This window comes from Parambassis ranga, chromosome 7 (assembly GCF_900634625.1).
Source record: "Parambassis ranga chromosome 7, fParRan2.1, whole genome shotgun sequence".
NCBI classification, from domain to species: Eukaryota; Metazoa; Chordata; class Actinopteri; family Ambassidae; genus Parambassis; species Parambassis ranga.
In genome coordinates, this window is record NC_041028.1 from 6,736,738 (window position 1) to 6,759,921 (window position 23,184).

General features: G+C 41.0%; 1 protein-coding gene across 2 annotated transcripts in view; it reads left to right on the plus strand.

Moving 5' to 3' along the window:
* Positions 1–290: 290 nt before the first annotated feature.
* Positions 291–23,184, plus strand: part of LOC114438300 (poly(rC)-binding protein 4-like) — a 28,408-nt gene continuing 5,514 nt past the window's right edge. The window contains exons 1-9 of one of the 2 annotated variants that reach the window (XM_028409526.1): positions 291–630; positions 11,582–11,771; positions 11,933–11,956; positions 12,881–12,913; positions 14,441–14,557; positions 17,329–17,460; positions 18,250–18,378; positions 19,523–19,597; positions 21,490–21,561. In XM_028409526.1, the coding sequence (XP_028265327.1) occupies positions 11,664–11,771; positions 11,933–11,956; positions 12,881–12,913; positions 14,441–14,557; positions 17,329–17,460; positions 18,250–18,378; positions 19,523–19,597; positions 21,490–21,561 (690 nt within the window). In that variant the 5' untranslated portion in view covers positions 291–630; positions 11,582–11,663. The remainder of the gene's footprint in view (positions 631–11,581; positions 11,772–11,932; positions 11,957–12,880; positions 12,914–14,440; positions 14,558–17,328; positions 17,461–18,249; positions 18,379–19,522; positions 19,598–21,489; positions 21,562–23,184) is intronic. The other variant, XM_028409527.1, reaches the window with a different exon arrangement.

A 23,184-nucleotide genomic window follows, 5' to 3' on the forward strand; every position in this document is an offset into this window, starting at 1 on the left:
AGTTGTTTCATAGTTTAAATTTAAATCAAAACAGCCAAGCTGACATATAAACTGGAAAACAAATTCTCAAATACTCCACGTGAATCTTCACTGTTGAGCTCAATGCTGCAAACATTTCTTCACTATAAGACTGATTCGATTTTAATGTGAATTCTCATGCCACAATCTCAGTTGCAGTGTGATCCTGAATGTGCCAATCTGCGCTGCGACGCACAGGGAGAAGCGCGCTGTGCTCCCAGTAGAGGTCCTGTGGGGACAAGAAGGATCACACCGCAGAACACCAGCCGAGGCGGGGATACAAGCGCAGCTACCGGAGTCTTAGGGGATTCTATATATTATTTTATTTCCTCGCTTGTCTCTCCCCGGGCTTCCTCGGTTTATAGTAAACAGGGCTGAGCGAGTCGGTCGCCGCCTGCATCTCTCCCTGTGCGCGTGTCTGTGAGTGTGTGTATGTGCGTGTCTCCCTTTCTCAGCGCACAGGCGCCCTGCACTCCAGTCTGCTGACACACAGGGAGGACAGTCCGCACTACAGCTCCGTGTCATTGGACTCTATGTGGATACAAAGCCCGGACCACAGTGATCCATGGGGATAGTTTAGTGGAAACCTGCGATCTTTTTACATGAAAACAGGTAAGTGACTTTGCTGGTATTTGGAAAGGAACGTTTTCGGACAGCATGTTCCCGTATTCTGCAACTTGAAACAGCTCTTATCCAACTGATGTCTATAGTCAAATTTAGAGTCTCGTTAATGGAATTACAATGACACACGAGTCCTGTGTTTCATTCAGGCTACAAACTAAACAGCAGTCACGGAACTAAAAGCAGAATCAGACCTTTTAACTGAAGAATCATCAGCCACTACATTCCCCAATGTTTTTACTTGGACCCACTCATATGAGTAGGTTGAAACATTTGTGTGTGTGTGTGTGTGTGTGTGTGTGTGTGGAGCTGAATTAGAATGAAGCCATAAACTGACTGGGGTTGTTAAATCCAGCATATGGCACAAAGTCACCAGATGAGCAGAAGGGGACAACAGTGAGACAGAGGAGACAATTGGTCTCTTGTGTGTGGATGGTTTTATGATAATGAAAGTGGACCCCACTGGCCAGGCCAGTCCTGAACACAAAGATCATTCTCAACAAGTCCTGTACTGTGGGCGCCTGCTCGGTGCTGAGGCAGCGAGTGTGTGTGACAGCACCATTATTCACCAAGATGCCTAATTGCACTGTAGTATCACACTGGGTAGGGAGAAAAAAATGGTTCTGATAAGCTTGACCCAAATGGAAAACAAAATTAAGTGCAGACCAAGTTGCCTGTTAGCATTACATTTAAGGACAAATAAGGGCAGTATTATTTGTCCCTCCCCACTCAGTTACCAGAATGTGTTGGTGTAACCACTTTCATTTAGTACAAGCCTCTTAATTACTATCAACTTCTGTCCAGGTTCCACTTCCACATTTATTTACATTTTGCAGCACAGCAGGCTCACATGAAGCTGAATACAATGCAATCAATCAACAAACATCTGAATGTAGACTCGCTTATTGATTCAGGAAATCATGGCCTTCTTGTTGCCTGGAGATGCTCATGAATCTTGCATGTGCACCTCCAGCCATGTATCTGTTCAAACAAAAGTGCAGAGAAATGGCGTGCAATTAGAGAATCGGTTTTTACAGAAGGAGCAGGAGAACATGCTTCAAAATGTATCTTCCCAAGTGCATAACAGAGATCAATAAGGAGCAGAACTGTGTGTGTGTGTGTGTGTGTGTGTGGAGAAAGGGGGCGTCTCCTTGAGTCCAAATGCACTATTTATTCCTGGAAAGGGAATAGGACATACACTTTGGCTGATGTGAAATGCGCACATATCTTTTTAGAGGGACTTTAGAGGGGGAAGGACGACGTCAGGCCGATTCTCTGTCCAGATGCAATTCCTTAATGCACTCTGAGAGTCAGAGATCTAATAAGAAGTGGAAGAACATCTTCAATAATGAAACCCCACCTGCATCTCTGCTGCAGAGTGAGGGCTGGGGGGCCAAGAGGTTTCATAAATAACAGAAGCCAGACCTGACACGTGCTGCTCCAACGTCTGGAAACTGCCAATAATCCCTCTCATCTAGTAAGATGCTGCTCTTGCACTGATGGGGCAACAAAGAGACACACAGGCACAATGCTAAGATTTAGTTTGCAGTCATCAAGTAAATGCAGCTCAGCACAGCAACTTTACTCTATTAAGCAGTTCTGTAGAGAGAGATCACGGACATTCGATTGTCTTTTACTGAAGACAAGGAAAGATTTCCAAGTCAATACCAACAGATTTAATTTATTTAACACCTTGACATACACATTTGTATTTTATTCTATTGATTTCACGTGTCAGCATATATTTGCTTTCCTTCTGTCTACACAGAGACACTACCGTAACCTACAGTGGTTTTTACAGTGTTTTTTTTTTTATGAGGCAAATCATTACTGACTCAGGCATTCATTTGGATATTGTTGTCACAGGAGCATTGTTGTGATACAAATTAATTTCCTCTCCAATATTTGAGATAAATCCCCTGTAGCAATTAACCTGTCTTTGAGTAATTAACTTGTGCTTGTCGCTATCTAATAACTACAGACACTTAAGGCTCAACTCCCTGCCTTCTCCGGATTTCTTGGTTAAAATAGACTTTTACTGTGGTTGAGGGAGCTTAAGATAAAAGGCAGATAACATATTTGAAAAAACTGCTACTCATAGAAGAAGAAAACATATAGTGCATAAAACTGAGGTTCAGGGTGGGACTTGTTGTTTTAGTCTTGAAAACAGGTGCTTGTTGCAGAGGGGAACATTATGAATGGGACTGTTTTAGGCAAATGTTTTGATGCCTAAACTGCCTAATCTAATCTAATCTAGTCTAATGTGGTTGGGTTTTGAACTAGTAACAATGGACTGATCACAGTCCTTTAGATGTTAGGACCCCCTTTGGAAACATTGCCATTGGTGCTACTTGCAGCACATTTTATTATTATTATTATTATTATTAACATTTTCCTTATTATTATATTTCAGTATTATTATTTACTTCTGTTGTTCTGTTTACACATGTTTTCTTTTATTGCAGTGCCTGGACCTCTCTTAGTCATTATAGAGTTTTGCCTTATGTTTTTCTGAAAAAAGAAAAATCACAGTAATACTTGTAGATGTCTGATCTGGCTGCTTCAGTGTAGATTTTGGTCCATGAAGTGAGCCTTTCTCCTGACACACAATGTGACCCTCTCGCTGCTGTTCTTAAGACGGACCCAGTGGCTGACAGAGCTTCAGGCTGTCCCAGCTATGAAAAGATAGCACTGTGCTGGGCTCTGTAGATTGACCCAGCAGGCCTCGTGACTCCTCCTGTTGTGTCTCGCAAAGAGTCTCATGAGCATGATTTATTTAGTTCAGAAGTTTCTCTCAAAGAGCAGCTTTCATGCTGCTATCTGAACTGTACTGTAGAAAGGGGATGCAATAATAGGTGTATGCTGCTTGTACACCACACCACTAAGTCCCTGTATATTTAAGAGAATAAGCAAAAGGACATGGTGACAGTAATCCACTTTGCTCTACGGTAGATTAAACAGAGTTTCTCTTGCAATTCATTGACCATCTGCATCTGTATGTTTTTGTGTTGCGACTGAGGAGAGAAGCTTTTTATCCCCCTTCAGCTGCTGAGTGCCTGAAATATTTAACAGGGACTGCACTATTTTTGGGTTTGCGCTCAGTTTGTTGTGTGGAGCTTATGTAATGTGTAGTTTCAGCTGCTTGCTAGTGTTTTATACCGAACAATACACCATTGGCTCAGCTAACTTGAACGTAAACAGTCTTAGTTGTGATTTAGGATAAAATTGGATGCATTTAACCTTGTTTAGTACAGTGTCGCATCAAGAAAGCAGGGCTGGTCCAGAACGTCTCAGGTTTCTTGATTCTCAGAGATATTGATCATCTCTCTTCTCTCCAACTGCCTCATCTCTCTTCCTCTCAATTTGTCGACCATCTCTCTCTCTCTCTCTCTCTCTCTCTCTCTCCTCTCTGAGGTGTCAGATTCTCTGACTCATGCCCTAGTGTGGAGGATGGGAGGAAAAGCAGGGATGAAAGAGAAGAGGGAGAGAAACGTCATTTTACAGATAGAGAGAGTGACCTTCATCCAGTCAGAGGGATAGGATAAAAGCTGGAGTTAATTCCCTGCCAAAGTGTATTCGCCACCATGCCAAAAAAATCCATTCCGAATGATATATGGTCCTCGTAGAAGCTCTCTGATAATAAGCCATTGTGAGGCAAGGCAAGGCGAATGATCAGAAAATTTCAGCGTTGTCTCGAGTGGGATAAACAGCACTGCAGCATGTGATGCAGAATCACAGGAAACATTTTTTTTTCTATTTGTGGATTGTGACTGAGAGCTAAATGACAATTGTGCTGTATAGTCCTGGGCCACTTGGTCCCCATGCTAACTAAAGCCAGTGTAAGTAAGGCTCAGACGGTGTCACTGTGTGTCTGGAACCAGCAGCCGCTTGGGAGATAACAATTGATAGCTCAGAAAGGCAGCGGCCCTGTAAGGTTCATTATCTGTATGTTTGTGTTGTTTTATCCTGCTCGCAAATAATAAGAAGGAGCGAAGGGAAGTTTTTCCTAATGAGGAGAAGGGATGCTTCATGAAAACAATTGCATCGAGACCTGATCAATATACCGTATGTGATTTTTTTTGATGGAGTGTCCATGCTCTTTTATGGATGTAGGCTTATTAATAACCACTGAGCCATCCTGAGAGTCATGCACACTTATAGGCTGCCATGATAGTGTTTCAATTACCCTGCTGCTCATTAGCTGCTGTATTCAGTTGTAAATATACAGATTATGCCACAGAAGGTGATCAGCATCGAAGCTTTGTAAGGAAATTGATTGAGTGTAAGCTGCAGTGACAAGAAAAAGAAGAAGCCTTGATAGTATTGATTCATGCCACTTTGAGATATGACATCTGGTTCTTGTAGCAATATTTCTTACAAGCCGTAGCTTCTGAAGTGGCCTTTTGTTGCAAAGTGCAATTATGGGAATGAGGATTTTTTTTTCTTTTTACAAATCAGATGGCCATTAAATAACTAACCTGACAGAGAAGCACATTTTTTAAAAGATTTGTTTACACATTCTGCAGGCATATTATGGATTAAAAAACATACACTGCCTGAGGCCAGTCTTATCAGGTCACATTTAGGTAGCAGTGCTGGCCTTCCTCTGTGCTGCAGGGAAGCCGAGCTGACTCCAGAAGGAGCAGGCGGACAGCTCAGGGGGTCTGATAACCCTCTCTGGGGCCTTGTGGTTGACAGGCGACTCACACTGCAGGCTGACACGGTTATGCTTTAACACCAGATGAAGCCACAGGCTGATAGCAGAGTACAGTCCCCTCTGTGCTGAGGGCTGACCCCTCCCATTATATGTGACAGAGCTGAGACAGACACGCTGAGAGATGAAACACTGCTCTTTAATTTCAAGCCTCTCCTGTTTCACAGCTAAAGCCCTCTTCTATTGTCTCCCTTTTATATTCTCTCGGTACAGAGATTGTGGAAGTGGGTGCTGTATTGTAGAAATGTTTTCACACTCTAATCAAGTGCTTGTAAGGCTTTAAGTTGTGATCTTGTCAAAATGTCATTTAGTAGATGCATTTATAGCATTACTGAAAGGAAGACACTTCTCTTTAGTTAGGTTCCTATTATTGAACGGACCCTTATGGGCACACAATGGGATTTTTATCCATTTTAAATAAATGCTTTTTTTTCCTGTAGACCTCTGGATCAAAATAGGCAATATCACACACAGTCTCAGTTAGTTAGCTTCTCTTTGTCCAGTGCTTTGTTTTCCATTCTTAGCTGAACTATCTTTAAATTTAACCCTTCATGGACACAGCTACAGCATGGAAATCATCCATCAACCAACCTGCATGATGATCTGTGGTGCTGTCAGGTCTGTGATGCTGTGCACAAGGATAGCTATAACTGTGTGCTAGCCCATGGTGCCAGGTCCATGGTATGGACTGTTTCTAGCTGGTTAGCATGCTATAGTCTCTGCAACACATCATTAACATAACACTGTTTATGTACGTTTTAAACAAAGCTTAGAGATTGTGCCTTTAAGCGCCTGGTCTGCACTGATGAAACAGAGTTTTAAGGATGTTTTAAGTCATTTGATCATGTTCATAATTTATAGTTTTTCTCCTGTGAGGAGCTTTAAATCATGTTCTCTTCGCACTGAAACTCTTCAAGCTACATATATTCAGCTGTGCAGCACAGCTCTTAAAAGCGATGAATGCTAACATGACCTGTGGCTGTGATAATTGCTGGAGCTCATTCAAACATTCAGTCTCACTCTAAATATTTCATTCACAAGGAATTGAGATAATTAAACTGACACGCCTCTTTATAAAGTTGTAGATGTGCAGTATTTAGTCATGTGAACATGCTTTGCATTAGTCCCCTGCCTTCCTTCACGATGTTTGGTTTTTATTTACACATGAGTGTGTAGATGTGCACACGTGTGTTTATTCCCAGAGCATCTCATTTAAGTTTGGAGTAGACTGACTAAACCACTACTGAAGCGGAGCCTAGAGGACTATTTCTTTCCTCTCTGGTATTTTTTCATCATTGTGTGCAGAGATGACGCTCTCATTGTGTCATCCTACGTCCTCGAATGTTGCAGTTGTCTAAGTTTGTTCATGACAGATGGATACAATAAGTCTTCCTGTGGAGTTTTTCAGCAGATCAAAGCCTGTCCGTGTTGTGTTTTAACTGGACACTTTCTGTGTGTGTGTGTGAATTGTTGGCTCCTTTCATCCCGGCAGCTGTATGTGGGATTGTTTGAGTTTTGTTTTGGTGCACACACAGAGAATGTCACTGACTTTCTCTGCGTGTGTTGTGGACGTGTGTGTGAATGGTCTCTCACCTCTTGCCCTCATCGTGCACGTGTACACACATTGACACCCTCTCGCTTACTGCTCTGTGTGCCCACCCGGGGGACACCCTGTCCTCTCCGCCTGTGCGTGTTTATCGAGCAGACACTCTATACCCCGGATCCACTGTATGTACTGTATGTTGGGGGGATGTTGTATGTTGGAGTCTAGGCGTGGCCTCATTCCTTCTTCATTTCCAGCCCAGGGCCGTCTGTTTGCTGCTTGTGTGAGGGACATGGGTTGTCTCCGAACAGGTGTCCAGTCCTCCAGACAAGCGGGTTGTACAAAATCCTTTTCATCTCAACAGTCTCTCTGGAGTGGAAGCTCTTGAAAATATGACAAGAAAGAAACTATGCTGGCGGCTGTCAAGGGATATATGCTGGTTGCTTTTATCCCTGACGTCTTTGATGTATGCTTTATGAAAGGTAGAAAAAACACCTCTGGATTATTTAACATGAAGGATACGACTATATTATACCTTTGGTAGTTTGATGTGCGACAGTATGAATATTTCTATCAGTTTAATAAGTTATGCTGTTATATGCATGTACTAGTTCAGATAACTAACTATATATATTCACACAGTTTAATTTGCTTATTTGTTTCATTCATGTATAAAATGTCCAAATGTAGTCAAAGAAAACTTCTATTTCCTAGAATCCAAAGTGACTGTTACTGTAACTTCAAAGCATGTAACATACAGAATTATCTTTGTAACCTTGGCCAGATCTGTGCCTCGCCACAATTCTGTCTCTGAGCTCTTCAGGTAGTTCCTTTGACCTCATGATTCTCATTTGCTCTAACATGCACTGTGAGCTGTAGGGTCTTATATAGACAGGTGTGTGGCTTTCCTAATCAAGTCCAATCAGTGTCATCAAACACAGCTGGACTCAAATGAAGGTGTAGAACCGTCTCAAGAAATAGACGCACCTGAGTTCAATATATGAGTGTCAATTAGGACCATGTAATATTTCACTTTTTCTCTTTTAATACATCTGCAAAAATGTCAACAATTTGTGTTTTTCTGTCAATATGGGGTGCTGTGTGTACATTAATGAGGGAAAAAATGAACAATAATGAGGAAAAATGATTTTAGCAAATGGCTGTAATACAACAAGGAGTGAAAATTTAAGGGGGTCTGAATACTTTCCATACCCGCTGCATTAGGGTATAATTTATAAGATTGCTACAAATGATCTATTATTTCTGGATAAACTACCAACAGCAGAGCAGGATTAACAAGCCAACAAACAACCAAGGGTTTATATTTTTTAACCTAGAAGGTACCTCTCACTGCTGTCCTTCCTTGTGGTGAACTGCTTCAGGCTGGAGGCCTTTTTTACTGCAGACACACCACAGCTTATCCAAGAGATAATTAACTAGGTGGATAGTATCAACATGTGCTGAAGAAGTTATAAAATAAAACTGGATTAAGAGACAGAAGCAGAAATAGAACAGAAATGATATCATGCCCCTTTTTGAGTAAAGTACATCATATTTGGACTAGTCTTGGATTTGGACAATGGTAAATGGTCCCTGCCTTACTCTCCCACTTGCTATATTTGCATGCTAACACTTCAACTGCAATTTCTATACAGGTACTTGCAGTTGCCTCCAACTAAAGGCTGTATGTTAAGACTTAAATGTAGCACCTTCTCATAGCAGCAAAACAGAACTGTTCTGTAATATATAAACTTTCAGATTAAAAACCTGTGGTCATTGACTTACACCTAAAGCCCATGTGTGCTGCATTCAGTCAGGCAGAGAAACAGCAAGGTTACAAAGGTCAGTGACAGAGGACGGGACAGTGGAAAGGCTCTTCGCTTCTCTTTTCCTGCATTTTGGCAGCCGGGTGCTGCAGTCTGCACTTCACTAATACTGTTCTGAGTTACCAGGTCTAATATAGAACAGAGGGGCTCTGTTCATCCTGGAACGTTGCTGCTTGGGATTCTGGAAATGAGGAGTTCAGAGCCTCAACGCCCTCATACAGACACAGAACACATGCCTTGTTATCAACCCACAGAGATGCACATAATGACCCCTCCAACCATTAACTCCTAATGCAATAAAGTGCTAACGTTTTAGCCATGCCCCTCAGTGCCTAAACATAATGACGTTAGCCCAGGGGTTGCACAAATGTGCTCTGTGGTAACACGTGTGCTCAGGATGCATCGATCAGGCTTAGAGTCATAATTACTTGGACTGAACAGCAACTGAAACGCTGCAGTTTTTTGTTTATCTTCAGTCAGCCTCTTGGCCTTTGTTAGATATTTATGGAAATTGTATGGAGATGAGCTTCTAACTGATAGTCTTGTAAGGCAATCCAATACTTTTCAAAAAAGCACAGCAAGGTTGATTTGATGCAATCTAATCCAGCAAAATGACTCTCTGCTCCACATTTTTTCGGGCTGGCACGTCAGTCTGTGCCGTGGCCATGCCGGGAATATAAAACTCATAGAGACAGTCGAGCTCTGTGACATCTTAAGAAGGATGTGTGTGTGAGCGTTTGAACGTGTCTTTGCAAGCATCCAAGTGCATTAATAAATCAGCCAAGCAGCGATGGCCTTGCGCTCTAAGTAAAAGCAATAAACCTGCCTACAACAAGTCTCTTGGGAATCGGATCTCATCTAAAATAACACCCATTTATTAAACATGATCTCCTCACATAGCTCATAGAATCTTCAGACAGCATGCAGATTTATAAAAAACACACACACACACACACGTGTCAGGCAGTGTGAGTAGGATTGCAAGCTGGGATACAGTAGCACCGTAGGCTGGCTGGAATGCATTTGGCAGACAAACAAGTGGCCTTGATGAGTCAAGGAGGAGACAATTTGTTACTGTGTTGTTACTGAATCCGAGTGGTTAACATGATGCATGACAATAAAAGGATTCCACAGCCAGGTGGGGACTTCCTGATATATCTGAATTCATCATCAAAATCAAATGTATTTTTATGATAGTATTGGAAGGAGAGGTGATATAATGGTCAGCCGGTCCACCACACGTCTTCAGATTAAAAACTCTAAGCAGATTTGGATGGATTACTGTGTAAATTTTCCCTTAGGATAAAGTATACTTTGATGATCCACTGTCACCATTGTTTTTAATATATATGTGGCTTAAACATTTAAATGTGTTCCAGGAAATTACACAGTTGATGTTATTTTTGGCAATATAGGTGATTTATGATGGAATAAAAATACATAAATGTTAAAGAGGTACAATTAGCATATACATGTGGCCGAAACATTTTGGCATCTGGCCTTGTTTTTAATTATATCATAGTCAAACATTGATGAATCATGATGATAATTTTGGAAAATGTTAGGAAACTGCCTACCTTTGCCTTTAGGTCTCACCCCGTGTTTATCCCTTCATGTGCACTTTCTCTGCTGACAAATGCAAGCAAAGATAAATTAAGAAGAAACATGAATGATTCCATAAACTAATTATAAACAGCATGTTGAGACAGTGAGCTGCCCAGGTGACACACACACACATTAATCATCATGCCGTTTGTCACATTACTGACATACACAAAGCTGCTGCCACGTTGTCATTCTGGGATCAGGACAGAGGCTTCTCACTTGCTGCCTGCCTGTTTATTTATTTCTCTCTCCAGCAAACTGTGATAAAATCAGATCTCTAAAGAGGCTGCAAACGTTTTCAAGTTGATGAAAACTGTTACGAATTTCATTTGAGATGGTTTGCATGAATCTCAGGGTGCACATTTTTTTTTGCATCCAATTTCAAAAATCACTCAGCTTGCTGTGAGAGAGACAGCTTGTCAGGTAATGAAGACACAGATAGTGTGTTAGTCATCGATGGCCACCCACCATCTGTTTGGATCCCAGAGCCCTGGTGTGAACAGCATCGCTTGCTGACACTGCTGGGGCCTCTGGTCAATACCCTGCACACACAACAACAGTGGAGTTCATTATGACTTTGTTATGAATATCACCATCAATATTATATTGAGTTGAACTAATGAAGAAGTTCCACATAGAGATCCTTGCAATTACAGTGTGAGCTTCCTGAAAGCCTGTCGATGTTATAAACTTGTTTGATTTCAGTCTTGATTTGTCCTCTGAATGTCTTTGATCTCCCACGATCATCATTCAGTCAACAACGCAGTCAGATACAGCACAAGCATGCAGTTAACTTGAAATGAACTAGAACACAGCCATTATTTTTAATAGAACCACATAATGTTCACTGAATGATGACACTCAATTAATGTTACATGTCAAGACTCTTTAATGTCTGTGTGCATCATGCATCATCAAACAATGGCACAAGCATAGGAAACATATTTGGTTTGGATAGTTTGTAACTGTTTGTTTTTACTCTGGGTCACTACTTCATCCTTTTTACCAGACAAAACAGAATCATCAGACTCACTCCTTAGTTCAGTCTGCAGCAGCACTAATATGTAGATGTCATATTGATTCAGTGGTGGATGCAATAATAAATTGAGAACATTTAAAGCTAACAGAACATGTTACAGATTATTTATTTTTTTAATTTAAAGGCTTGTATTTTCTAAGCTGTAATCAAATACATTCATAGATTTAAATCAAATATTTAATAATTGTTCCATTAAATCGTCTTTTCTCTTTCAGAGCAGCACTGAAGGACCTCGGAGAGCTAGAGAACGAACGCTGGCCTTTGCTCGACTGTGTGACCAGCGAATGAGCCTTGTTCATGCGTCTCCCTGCGTGCCACTCCCACATCACCATGAACTGTGAGCAGGACTTTGGAGACGGGGGCTTGGGAGTGACCCTCACGCTACGACTGCTCATGCATGGAAAGGTTGTTTACGACTCAATGCATCCTGCAGCGCACCACTTATCGCAGCCTCATAAATTATATATCTGATTCACAGCGTTGATGAGTAATGGAGGGTTACTGTAGGGATTATGTCTTTTTCATTATGTAATTATCCTTCTATCTCTTTCTCTCTTTGCATTCAGGAGGTCGGCAGCATCATAGGAAAGGTGAGATTCCCTGTTTCCCTTCAAGAGCTCTGCTTATATTAAGACATTAATCCTAAAAAACTAAATTATATTATATATTAGATTTTTTAAGGCTATGCCTGGGTTAAATTGTATGTAAATCTGTTCTTATTTTCCATTATTATTATCCAAATACTGGTGGTGGATTGTAAAATATTTCGCCTCCCTCCCTTGATTGTGTTGAAAATCACGAGAACACAAAGCCCTCTAACAAGCAGTTGTTGTTCTGAATATCCCCATCTCAAATATAATTGCCTTAAACCAACCCTCTCCAGACCGCTATGCCACCCCCCACCTCCCGTAAAGCACCAGAGTAATCCATCAAACAAAAAACATTACTGCCTCCTGTTGAAACTGAGCTCCAAAGACGTATTACTGTCGGCTGCTTGTGAGCACTTTTGGTGAGTGCTACTGTAGGAACGGCCTGTTGGGAATGTGTTGCTTCTGTAGCACGGAAAGAGAGAAGAAAAATGAACGTAAGGCCGGTAAGTGGTGGACAAAGAGATCAACAACGAACATGTTATCTGTTGCGGAAATCAATGTTATCTTAGGAAACGGAATAAAAGGGAGGAGGAGGAGACGACTGGATTTCTTTGGTAATGATTGACACGTATTCATATGAATACAAGATGTCACAGAAATACCCAGGGTTCTTTGTCCTTATCACTCATCACAATACACAACAACACACCCTATGCTATGAGGAGCTATGAGCTATGACCCCACATGTACAGTGTGGGAATGATGTGCCATGGAAACACCTTTATAACAACACAATTGATGATGATTCAGTCTAGATTGTGACCTTTCTGTGTCAGATGTGGTTTGAAATTTGAGGTTTCAGGTGGAGGACATGTTGAAGAAAAGCTCTGTTTAAAGCTCTGTCTCGTTTCTTGTCTTTTTCAGAAAGGAGAGACTGTGAAGCGAATACGAGAAGAGGTACAATGTCCATGATGCACGTCTTTAACCAGCAGCCTTTCATAATCTTTACATTTATGTGTTTACATTATGCTTGGTAAAGAATGCTATGTTTGTGTCAAGTGAGCTCACAGTATGCTTGTGTATGTCAGCTTCCTGTCGCACAGAAATAAGCAACGTGTCCTTGATATTTTTGTTTTGTTGTTTTTACATTAAGACACCAGCATCTTTGTTATTTTCTGCCTTCAGTCAGCGTATCTCTAGAGAAAACGTAATTTCATCTCAGGAGGCCGTCTAATGCTGGTCAGGCTTTCTGGCAGTTGTCTGTATTTGATAATAAAGCTCTGTTCGTTCTGCATGTTTGGGAGTTGAAAAAGTCTGAAAAGCATACAGAACAGTTACATTGTCCGACTTGCCTTTTGGGCAATAACAGCACCTTTTCAATTTAAATCCTCTCACTGTACCATTCGCTGCACCTCAAGAAGCTCTCACCAAATCCTTTTCCTCTTTCTTTCCCCGCTTCAAACTACTTCCTTTTTTTTCCTCGCTCTGCCCCCTCGATTCCCTCTTTATAAATCTCAAGGGTGCAGCCACACTAATGCCGCATGGTTAACTCTTTGTATTAAAAAGTAATTAGGCTGACACTGTGGCGGCACATTTGATTCTTTTCTGTCGTACTTTATGAGGCAGAAGGATAAACAGAGGAATAGTGAGGTCATGGGACACAATGCAGCTCTGGAGAGCTGCAGGATAAACCACTCACCCATAGTTGCCGCCTATTCATCCATCCATCCAGTTGGGGAGTTGCGGCCTTTGTTGGTTCCTCTGCTCTGTGAGGCTCATCCTGTTAGTCCCTCCCCGAGCCTTACAGCCTCACTGGGAGAATGACTCACAGGACTGAGTGGAGAAAATGACCCAGAGGTCAGAGCGCTGTCCTGTTTCTGCTCATGTGACAAGGACACAAAATGGAGGGAGATGAGGGCAGGAGATTTATACGTGCCGTATAGCTTTCAGTCACACCTCCTTTACCTGCTGTCACTTGACTCTTTCACCCACGGATGTGCTGTACAGCATGTCCCTGTCAAATTTTTCTCCTGGGTTAAAACAAGAGGCGGCATACCTGCAAAATATGGAGCACACTATTAGCTTAGCTTAGCTTAAAGAGACCCAGTGCCTTTTTTCTTTTTAATACTGATGTTTTTGTGTGGTTCAAAAAATGAAATACAATTACCAGCAGTGTTAGCCATACTAATACTCTTCTGTTTCCTGTCAGGTGGGGATTGCAGATTTCAAAGTGTACTAATATTTTCATTTGTTCAATTCTTTCATTTTTTCAATAGCAGCCTCAACATGCCATTAAATGAACTGCAGCATTTTTTCTTCTGAGCCTGAAGGTCTAGTAAAAGTGAAGACTTTGGAATAAAACTCTGTCTTCATACTTAATGATCAGCTAACAGTTTGCTATAATTTCATATATAAAGTAGCATATATTGGTTTTTATTAATTCTGTTGAGTTCTTTCTTTATTGTTCTTTATTTGTTCCCACAGAGTAACGCAAGGGTCAACATCTCAGAGGGCTCCTGTCCAGAGAGGATCATCACCATCACCGGTTCCACAGACAGCGTGTTTAGAGCTTTCACCATGATCACATACAAACTGGAGGAGGTAATCTGTGACAGTCATCACTGTGAAAAAAAAAAAAAATGCATTAGAAGTTTTTAGCGGAGGTAGAATAACTTTTGCAAGAAGTCATTTCATCACATTGTTACAAGAAATAATTTCCTGAGCTTTATCTCTGCATTACCACTAATGTGCTTTTATCGCCATCGATTATTACTCTACATTGAAGTAATGGAAGGAAGAAAATAATTGTAACTTTTCTTGCCGTTTGATGGGCTTTCAGACCTGGCTACTCTACTGAAGAAAATTTGGGATGTAGCTTTCACATATTCAAATGTCCAAATAATAATAATTTGTACCTGATAATGAGCAGGTTTTTTTTGCAAGTCTCATTGTCTACTAATGAGTCACCAATGACAGTTTCCTCATGCTTTTAATTCCCACGGTGACTGTCCATCATGGCACTAATTAATATGGTGGAACGAGAGCTGTTTTCACTTTGATTTAGCATCACAGCACATACTGGGCAGGGAAACAGGTGCTCAGGTCCACAGCCTTGAGTAAACATACTCTGGCTCTGAGCACGGTGCAGTATTCATTAAAAGACTCACCTCTTTTCAACCCTGAAACTCCTGAGTTTCCATGGCAACGTGTTGGCTGACCCACTGTGTGCTGCTTCCACAGTAGTTGAGTTATTGTATGGCTGACACCTTTAATTAAAAAAAGGGGGGGGGCCTGGGGGGGTTTGTAAGATTTTTGGCCGCTGAGTATTAGAATTTGTTTGTATGATTGCACAGCACTGGCTCACTCCTTCACTTGGCAGGTGATTAGTTGTTTGAGTTGTTTGCTTTTGTGTTTTATGGATATTGTTTTCCCTAAACTGCTGCCACATTTATGCAAATACAGCGATCTGGATTTCAGAAAATAACACAACATCATTCATATATATATATGTATATGAATGAATATTTATATAATTTATTTATTTATTCTAGCATATAAGCCACGCAAACTTGTACTGGAATCCTTCGTCATACCAAGATAACATGCTTTGGGGATTTAAAGCCTTTGTGTGTGCAGTGCTTGTCTTTGAGAGGCTTCTTTTTTTCTGTGGTGCAGCAAAGTATGGGAACGTTCACAGTGGTTAAGATGAAGCTTCGTATTTTTAGATCAAATCAAGAAAATGACGCCCAGAGTCTTGTGATTGTACAGATGAGCTGTGTGCTTCTCTTTTAATGAGATGAGACGTCAGGGAGCCTGATTTGCCTCACTAAATATAGACACGGAGCAGAAAGGCACAAGAGGCGCATCAGAACATGCTTTTCAAAGTTCAGAGTTATTGCAACTTTATGCAGTTCCCTTCAGAAGTACAAAAAAAAACCCTTGAAGCTACACTTCTGCATTGGCCCCTCTTAAGTCAAATGCTAACTATTTTTTTATTGCACTGGACCTAACGCAAACCATTGGAAAACAGGCAGCGTGCTTTGCATTCTGTCACACATTTGTTGTGGGTTGAACTCTGATGGGAAGCGAGACAGCACAGCATAATTTACATTTCAAAGGTTCGCAGAGAACACTGTTCATTAATTAAAAGCTCAATCTCCACCCCCAGCAGAGCAGGCGGATGTTTGCTACTTGCGCTGTAAAAACACTCTCCAGATCGGATTTGGAATTTGTTTAAAGTTACAAATACACTGCATTCAACATACTGTCTTATCTGAGATAAGTTTTGTTTATTGTTATTATTGTTTTTAATTGTTTATTGTAGCCTAGATGCTCATATACATCTCCACTTTTCAGCAAGGTTTTAAAAATAATTTTCTCAAAACTGTGAAGACCTTCCTGACATTTAAATATTTCAGTTTCAAAATATGTTTACTCAGCTTATTTTTTAAGGCAACAAATTTGAAAACACATATCTGTCCTTTCAGTATTAGATTAATACAACACGTACTAAGACAGTTATATTAGCAACAAAAAACAAGAAGTTGTATTACAGTAGCCAGAAAAAACAACTGCAGTTCCTCAAATGACCACTTGATGCTGGCTCCAAAAGTGAGTCATTGCTTACAGACATCCATGTTAAAATGTCAAACATTAGAGCAGACAGGCATTACAAACAATTAAACTCACCTCCCAAGAATGTTAAATTATTTTTTCATATTCAGTTTTATATTACAAGCGAGGAATGGGCTCATGTAAAAAAAAGAAAAAAATTGCATTATGGCTTCACATTACACAGCAGCTTCTCAACCTAAAGCAGTTTTCAACAGAATGCCCTCATTCAGCTCTTTTCAAAAGATCTTCCAGGGAGAGCAAGCTGAAGGACATTTCTATAGAGCGAGAGGCTCAAAGCTTCTCTGAGCCTCAGCGCTGCAATTAAAGTTTCCACTTTCATATAAAATTCAGCAGTCTGTGAATGATTAAGCCTTTTAAGGCCACGCTGAATGAGAGAACATACTACATTTCTGTCCAGCCTCCTATAGATGTCTTTCCATGTACATACAGATACAGAGCAGAGGTTAATGAGGTGCTGGGTCTCTCTCTCTATTCACCTGACACTTCCCGATATATCCCACTGGCTTTTGTTGTTAGAAGGATTCATGTAAGAGATCCAGCCTGTAGGGCCTGCCTTATTAGATATTATTCCAACCAGTTTGTATTGTTTGATCTCCAGTTCAAACATCCAGAAAGATACTTAACGAGCAAAGACTGTATGTAGTCTTATCTTCCCCTCTTGGTCCCTGCTGTCTTATGTTTCCGTCTCTTCTCAGTACCTTCTCACTACATTAGTGTTTTTTCATATGTCCTCCCAGGACCTGACTGCTTTGGTGGCCAATGGCACCATCAGCTCCAAGCCTCCAGTCACCCTGCGGCTGGTCATCCCTGCCAGCCAGTGTGGCTCTCTCATCGGGAAAGGAGGGGCCAAGATTAAGGAGATCAGAGAGGTGAGCAGCACTGAAAACGAATCTACTCAGGTCTGAGAAATATTAAAAGAACAAATCCATTACTTGATATGCAAACATATAGTCTGCAGCTGGAAGGGGGTGATATTCATTATGTACGACTTTCTGCAATTAAAGGACACGTGTGTTCCGGTTTATGATTAGAAAGGCAGTGATCATGTTTATCTTCAACAGCAAAGTGGGAAAAATAATGAATATTAAAAGGCATGTGAAAAATGAACAAATACTTAAAAACTTTACAAGCTATTGGATGGAGTCGGAAGAAGTTAGGGTTAGGGTCATTACCATTCATTCCATTCTGTCTCATTTTAGCCTTTACCCTTACATCTAGATCACTTTTTTCACTCCTGTTCATATGAAAGAAAGTTGCTTCAGTTTGAGATTTGTTTGTTGTTTGGCTGCCACATGATATGTGCTCAGTTGCAGAAAACATTTGTGTGATCCAGCCATGCCCCATAGAAATATGTTGATATCAGAAAGGCTAGATTAAACTGAAAAAGTCTTAACTCAGCCAGTACTCTCTGCCTCCAGACATTACATTAGCCACAGTTCAGAGCGTAGCATTGTCTGATTGCCGATCCATTTAATCTGACAAGACTCGATGTCAAACAGCGCACAGAGTCTTCTTTTGTGATACATGTGGAGAAATGTACTGTAAGGTCAGGAGAGGTAGCAGGCAGGCACAGAAAGAAGTCATAGTGGAGTAATCACAACTTGCCTTATCTCTAGAATCAAGCTAATCTTTTTTTTTAAACCCCCTATCATTTGCAGAGCACTGGAGCTCAAATACAGGTGGCGGGGGATTTGCTGCCCAACTCAACTGAGCGAGGGGTGACGATATCTGGGAATCAGGACTCGGTAATCCAGTGTGTCAAACTCATCTGCACAGTAATCCTGGAGGTAGGAAGCATACCGTGCCTTTCTTTAAGCCCAAACTGCAGTCACACTCAGCTGACTGTTTTGCTGCTGGAGCTGAAAACAATTGTTTTTGACATGTGTTTATTTCACCAGCATTGTCTGTTTTACTGCAGCAGAAGTCAATGCATTTTTATAAGGCTGAGTTATGTAATGACACCTGATTGTGCTGCATGGAAATAGACTACATTCAGTGTGAAAATACAAAGACAGCACCCAGCTTGTTAACTGGGTAGACCTTCTGCGCTGTAAGATGTCGGATAAACCAGGAAGGGGGGGGGGGGCTCTCAGGTCAGAGCTCTGTGTTCTTAGAAAGGACACTAAGCTGCTAACAGAAAACAAACTGGCCTGCAGCGAAATCTGTCCACCTTTAGACAACAGCTCTCTTGAGAAAATTGAGGAAGAGATGAGAGGGGGAAAAACAACCCCAAGCACAGTTTCTCACTGTGTGTTCATGCAAGTGCACAAGTCCTTTTTGTTTTAGCATTGCAGCTGGACCTGACTGACTAATTGCTAGTTTGATCCAGTTTTCCAGGGCTTTCTTCAAAGGCTTGCAACTTTCATTAGGATTCTGTACCAGCAGCATCTTGCTTTTGGCTCCCAAGATTTAAATTATGCAAAGTTATACAAAGAATTTGCTGTGACTGCTCTACATTTGGAACCCAAAAAAAACAGTATCACCAACATTGCACATACTTGATAAGATACACAGCATTGTGTAGAACTGTATAATCTGCTTTTCTTATTTGTGTTGGAAGAATTTTATCCTCAAACGTCTCTTTGTCAGCGGATGCTTGATTCATTCACGGGGCCAGCCTCTGCAGAGCCTTGAGGTCTGATACACCCTAAATCTCAGAGCTATTATCCACAAAGAGCACTCACTGCACTGCTTCAATTATTCAATGAGTGACTAATATTATCAAAAGAGAAATAATGTCGCTGTCATTAGCAGTTTAGTTCATTATTAAGTATGAATGTATCTTAATGTGGCAGAAAATTTGACACGATTTAAGGCTTTAGCATTTCAGAATGTAACCGTTTGGAGCTTTGTCTTATGCCTAAAACATTGATCTATGGTCAAGGTTTAACTTACATCCTTTGACCCCTTGTCCCGTATTTGACTCCTCAGTCTCCACCAAAGGGTGCCACCATCCCCTATCGACCGAGCCCCTCACCAGCTGCTCTTCTCATCGCAGGGAACCAGGTAAGAAAAAGACACACACACACACACACGCGCATTATAGAGCTTATCTGTCAAACACTGACACTATGGTTCTCAAAGTTCACAAGGTGGTGAATCCCCCTTTAATGTCCAGGAGGTTAGACTGAGGGGGTGGGGGATGGTGGGGGGGGGGTGCATATGTGAGTAATGAAACTGTTTCATTCAAGGCAGCAAGATTTATGACAACAGCACTAAATGCTGACTCGAGGAGGAACAGATTAATGATAGCAGGAAAACAGGTAACAACCAGTAAGAAATATGATGATCTTGCTCTGGTGGTCGCTGCCAACATCTAAAGGAAAGCTATTCTGGCAGCTGGAGTGAACATAGCCCACTCCAGCTGGGTGGAGTAGGCTATCTTAGCATCTGGGTGGAAATGCAACTGCTGTAGACTTCTCTAGCCTGTGAATGTCTGGGCTTCCTGTTCAACAACAGCAAACATGAGAATGCATTTAAAAAAGAAAAACAACCAGAAGCCTTTCATGCAGGACCTTTTTACACCAGACAAGAAAAATACACTAAAAAGCTCTAGCTAGCATTTTAAAAGGATACAAAATGTATTTCTGGGTCACAATGGCTCTGTAACAATGGTGCCATACCCATGTGGACATGTACAGTTGGATTCCTTATCAACTTTTTTTCCTATCTTAACCACAACTTCCTTTTTCAGCAGCACAGAACTCTGACTGAGACAGAATAACAACAGTCACATGGTCAATGGCCTCCATATGACTCCATATAACCTGAAACTCACTGAAGACATTGGACAAGTCAATCGGCACTCGATAACACTCAATTTATATTCTTACCAATGTAATTAACATTTAGCAGTGTTATTCTTATACTTATCATGTGTTAGCATGCTAACACATTAAGTGCATCTGAGGCTATTGTGATAGCGCTACAGAGTTATGGAGTTGCATATAAATAGCACACCATGAAGAACGGTGTGAGTGTTTTCTGTTTGCTGTCCTTTTAGGTTGCTGAGCAGGCTAAATTTTGAATTTTTTTTAGTTAAAATTCAGATTGTAACTTAATGATGAGTTGATGAAAAATCATCCTAAAAACATCAAACCAACATCAGATATTTGTTTTTTGGCATTTTTGGCATATTATCCTTATTTGCATTATTGAAAAAAAGCATGTGGGAATGACATACATGAAGCTACAAATGGTTATTGGAGAATGTTTTACGAGGTCCTGCCAGTGATCACATCCTTCATTAAAGTCTTTGCTAACCCCTGTGTTGAAACAAGACACATACAGAAGGTCCTCAGTGGGGGATCAGGTGGTTTATATGTGTGTGTGTGTCAGGGTGGGGCTGACTAGTATAGATGCTGCTGTTTGAGAAGGGACAGATATCCACCCTCCCACGGAGCGAGTCACAAGATTAGCAAGTGAGACTGGAGACCTGCCGTCTCCTCTGGCTGAAGCAGCAGCCAGATATTCTGCATAGCTGTCAGCAGTTCTGACACTGTTTGTGCTGCCTCAGGCTCTGGTCAATTTATGGAATGGCTTTGTGTTTTTGATATTCCTCATAATGGGCTATCACATTAAAGCCGGGGTGTGATCCCGGTCACTAGGAGATGGCTTTAATAAAGGCTGCACAGTGATAAGGAATGTTTGTATAATTTGTCAGGGAGGAGAAAATGAAGAGGAACGGGGAAATGGTCTGTGGATGAGTCATAGTCTATAAGCCTGTTAGATGCTTTAAGGTGTCAGAATGCAGCCTCCAGTGCTCATCTCAGACCAACCTTTATTCTGTAGCAAACACCTCATATGAATTGAAGTTATATTTATTATTTTTGGTACATCTATCAGTGAATATTTATATAATTCTCTCCACTAATCATCACATTAAATGCTTTTTGTAGGTATATGAGGCATCTGAATTTGCACCTCACCCTCTGTACTCAGTCACCCAGGCTGGCCTGGACCTTCAGCAGGTAACTGAACAATAATTCATGTTCTTCTAAATATATATATATTAAAAAAATCTCTCTAGGCTTGTAGCAGACTTCATTGTGGAGCACAGGAATGAGTTTCAGGTCTGTGGGGATCTGAGTGCCGAGTGAGACCAGGGGTTGTGTGGTATGTCCAAAGTTACACAGTCCATCATATGGCATGAGGCATTAAAAACAACAGCTGAGCGTAAGCTGCAGCTATTGTTCTAGCCTGTCATAAGAGCTATAACTGCTGCTGAAACACGATGCCATCACACATCACCACCACCATCTCTTTTTTAGTCCTGCCTCCCTCTGCACCAGAAACAGTTTGGCTTTAGGAATATTTCTCTCATGCGAGCAATAGCAGCCGCTGTCATAACATTGGAATGGAAACAACATCTTCTAAAAAAAAAAAGAATTAGACTTTACATAATGAAATGTAAAGATCCTTCATGATGTGAAAGGCAGGATTATTGCAATGAAGGTGCAGTGTTCATGTGCGATCCTGCAGCCCTGTGATGTATTGATGCACTGTAAGGATGGGTTCTCCTCTCCAGTTTATGGCCATATAGGATGGACTGGTAATATTGGCCCAGACTGCTGGCGTCAGAGAGAATTGAGTTAAGCTAAGTGCTGTCTGGTCAGGGCCATAACTGTAACAAGGGAGGGCTGCACACACACCACCCTCACTAATTACAGAATAAACAGATAGACAGATGGATGAAGATGACAGCTTTTCAACATTTGCTAGTCTTTACATTAGTTGGTTGAGGCTGAGGTCAGGATAAAGTTGTGTTACATTATCCAAACTCAAAGAGGAACATGTATTTTTCACAGTATATGATTTTAGTTAAGGCAAGAATGGCCTTTAACCCAAATACTCTGTAGCTTTTTAAGATCTCAAGAACTCACTTAGCTCATCCTATAATTCAGCTGCTTTCCTAGTTTCATGAGAAGTGCTTTAACTAGTTTGAAATGGTGACATCTTTTAGGAGAGCTTCTACAAAATAAATAAATAAAAAGAAATAAAAAATAATGCATCACCTTAGTTTGAGGTGTCTGAGAGAGGAGGGCTGTAAACATTTTCATTTAGTTTAACAGAGCCCCAGAGTGGCCGTAGAGAGAGGAACTCTGCTACTTTTTTTTTCTACAGTATCTCTTCTGACGGTCTCTGTTCACTCATAGCCAGCTGCACATAGAGACACACAGTGTTATGTGTCCAGAAAGAGCCGTTGTTGTGTTTTAACAACGTTTCTCTTATGAGCTTTTGATTCAGGAAGTAAGTGAATATTTCAGACTTGACTGAAGAAGCAGGTGCAGTCAGTGTTGATGATACAGGAAGAAAGGCTTGTTCTGACTTTCTGTAACACCTCTCTCTTCTGAGTAAAAACATGGGATTAAATTGTATCTACTGCACACACAATGGCATTGTCTGTGCTCACCACAGCAGAATGTGGCCTTGTTATACATATATTTTTGATTTTCTATTGGCATTGACATCGCAAATGCCTCCCTAAAATCTCAAACTACTTCAATTTACATATAAATAGTTTGTTCTCTGCAGATATTTTTTTTTACTTTATGTCTTCATCTGTGAATTACAACCTTAAAAGTTTTTTATAG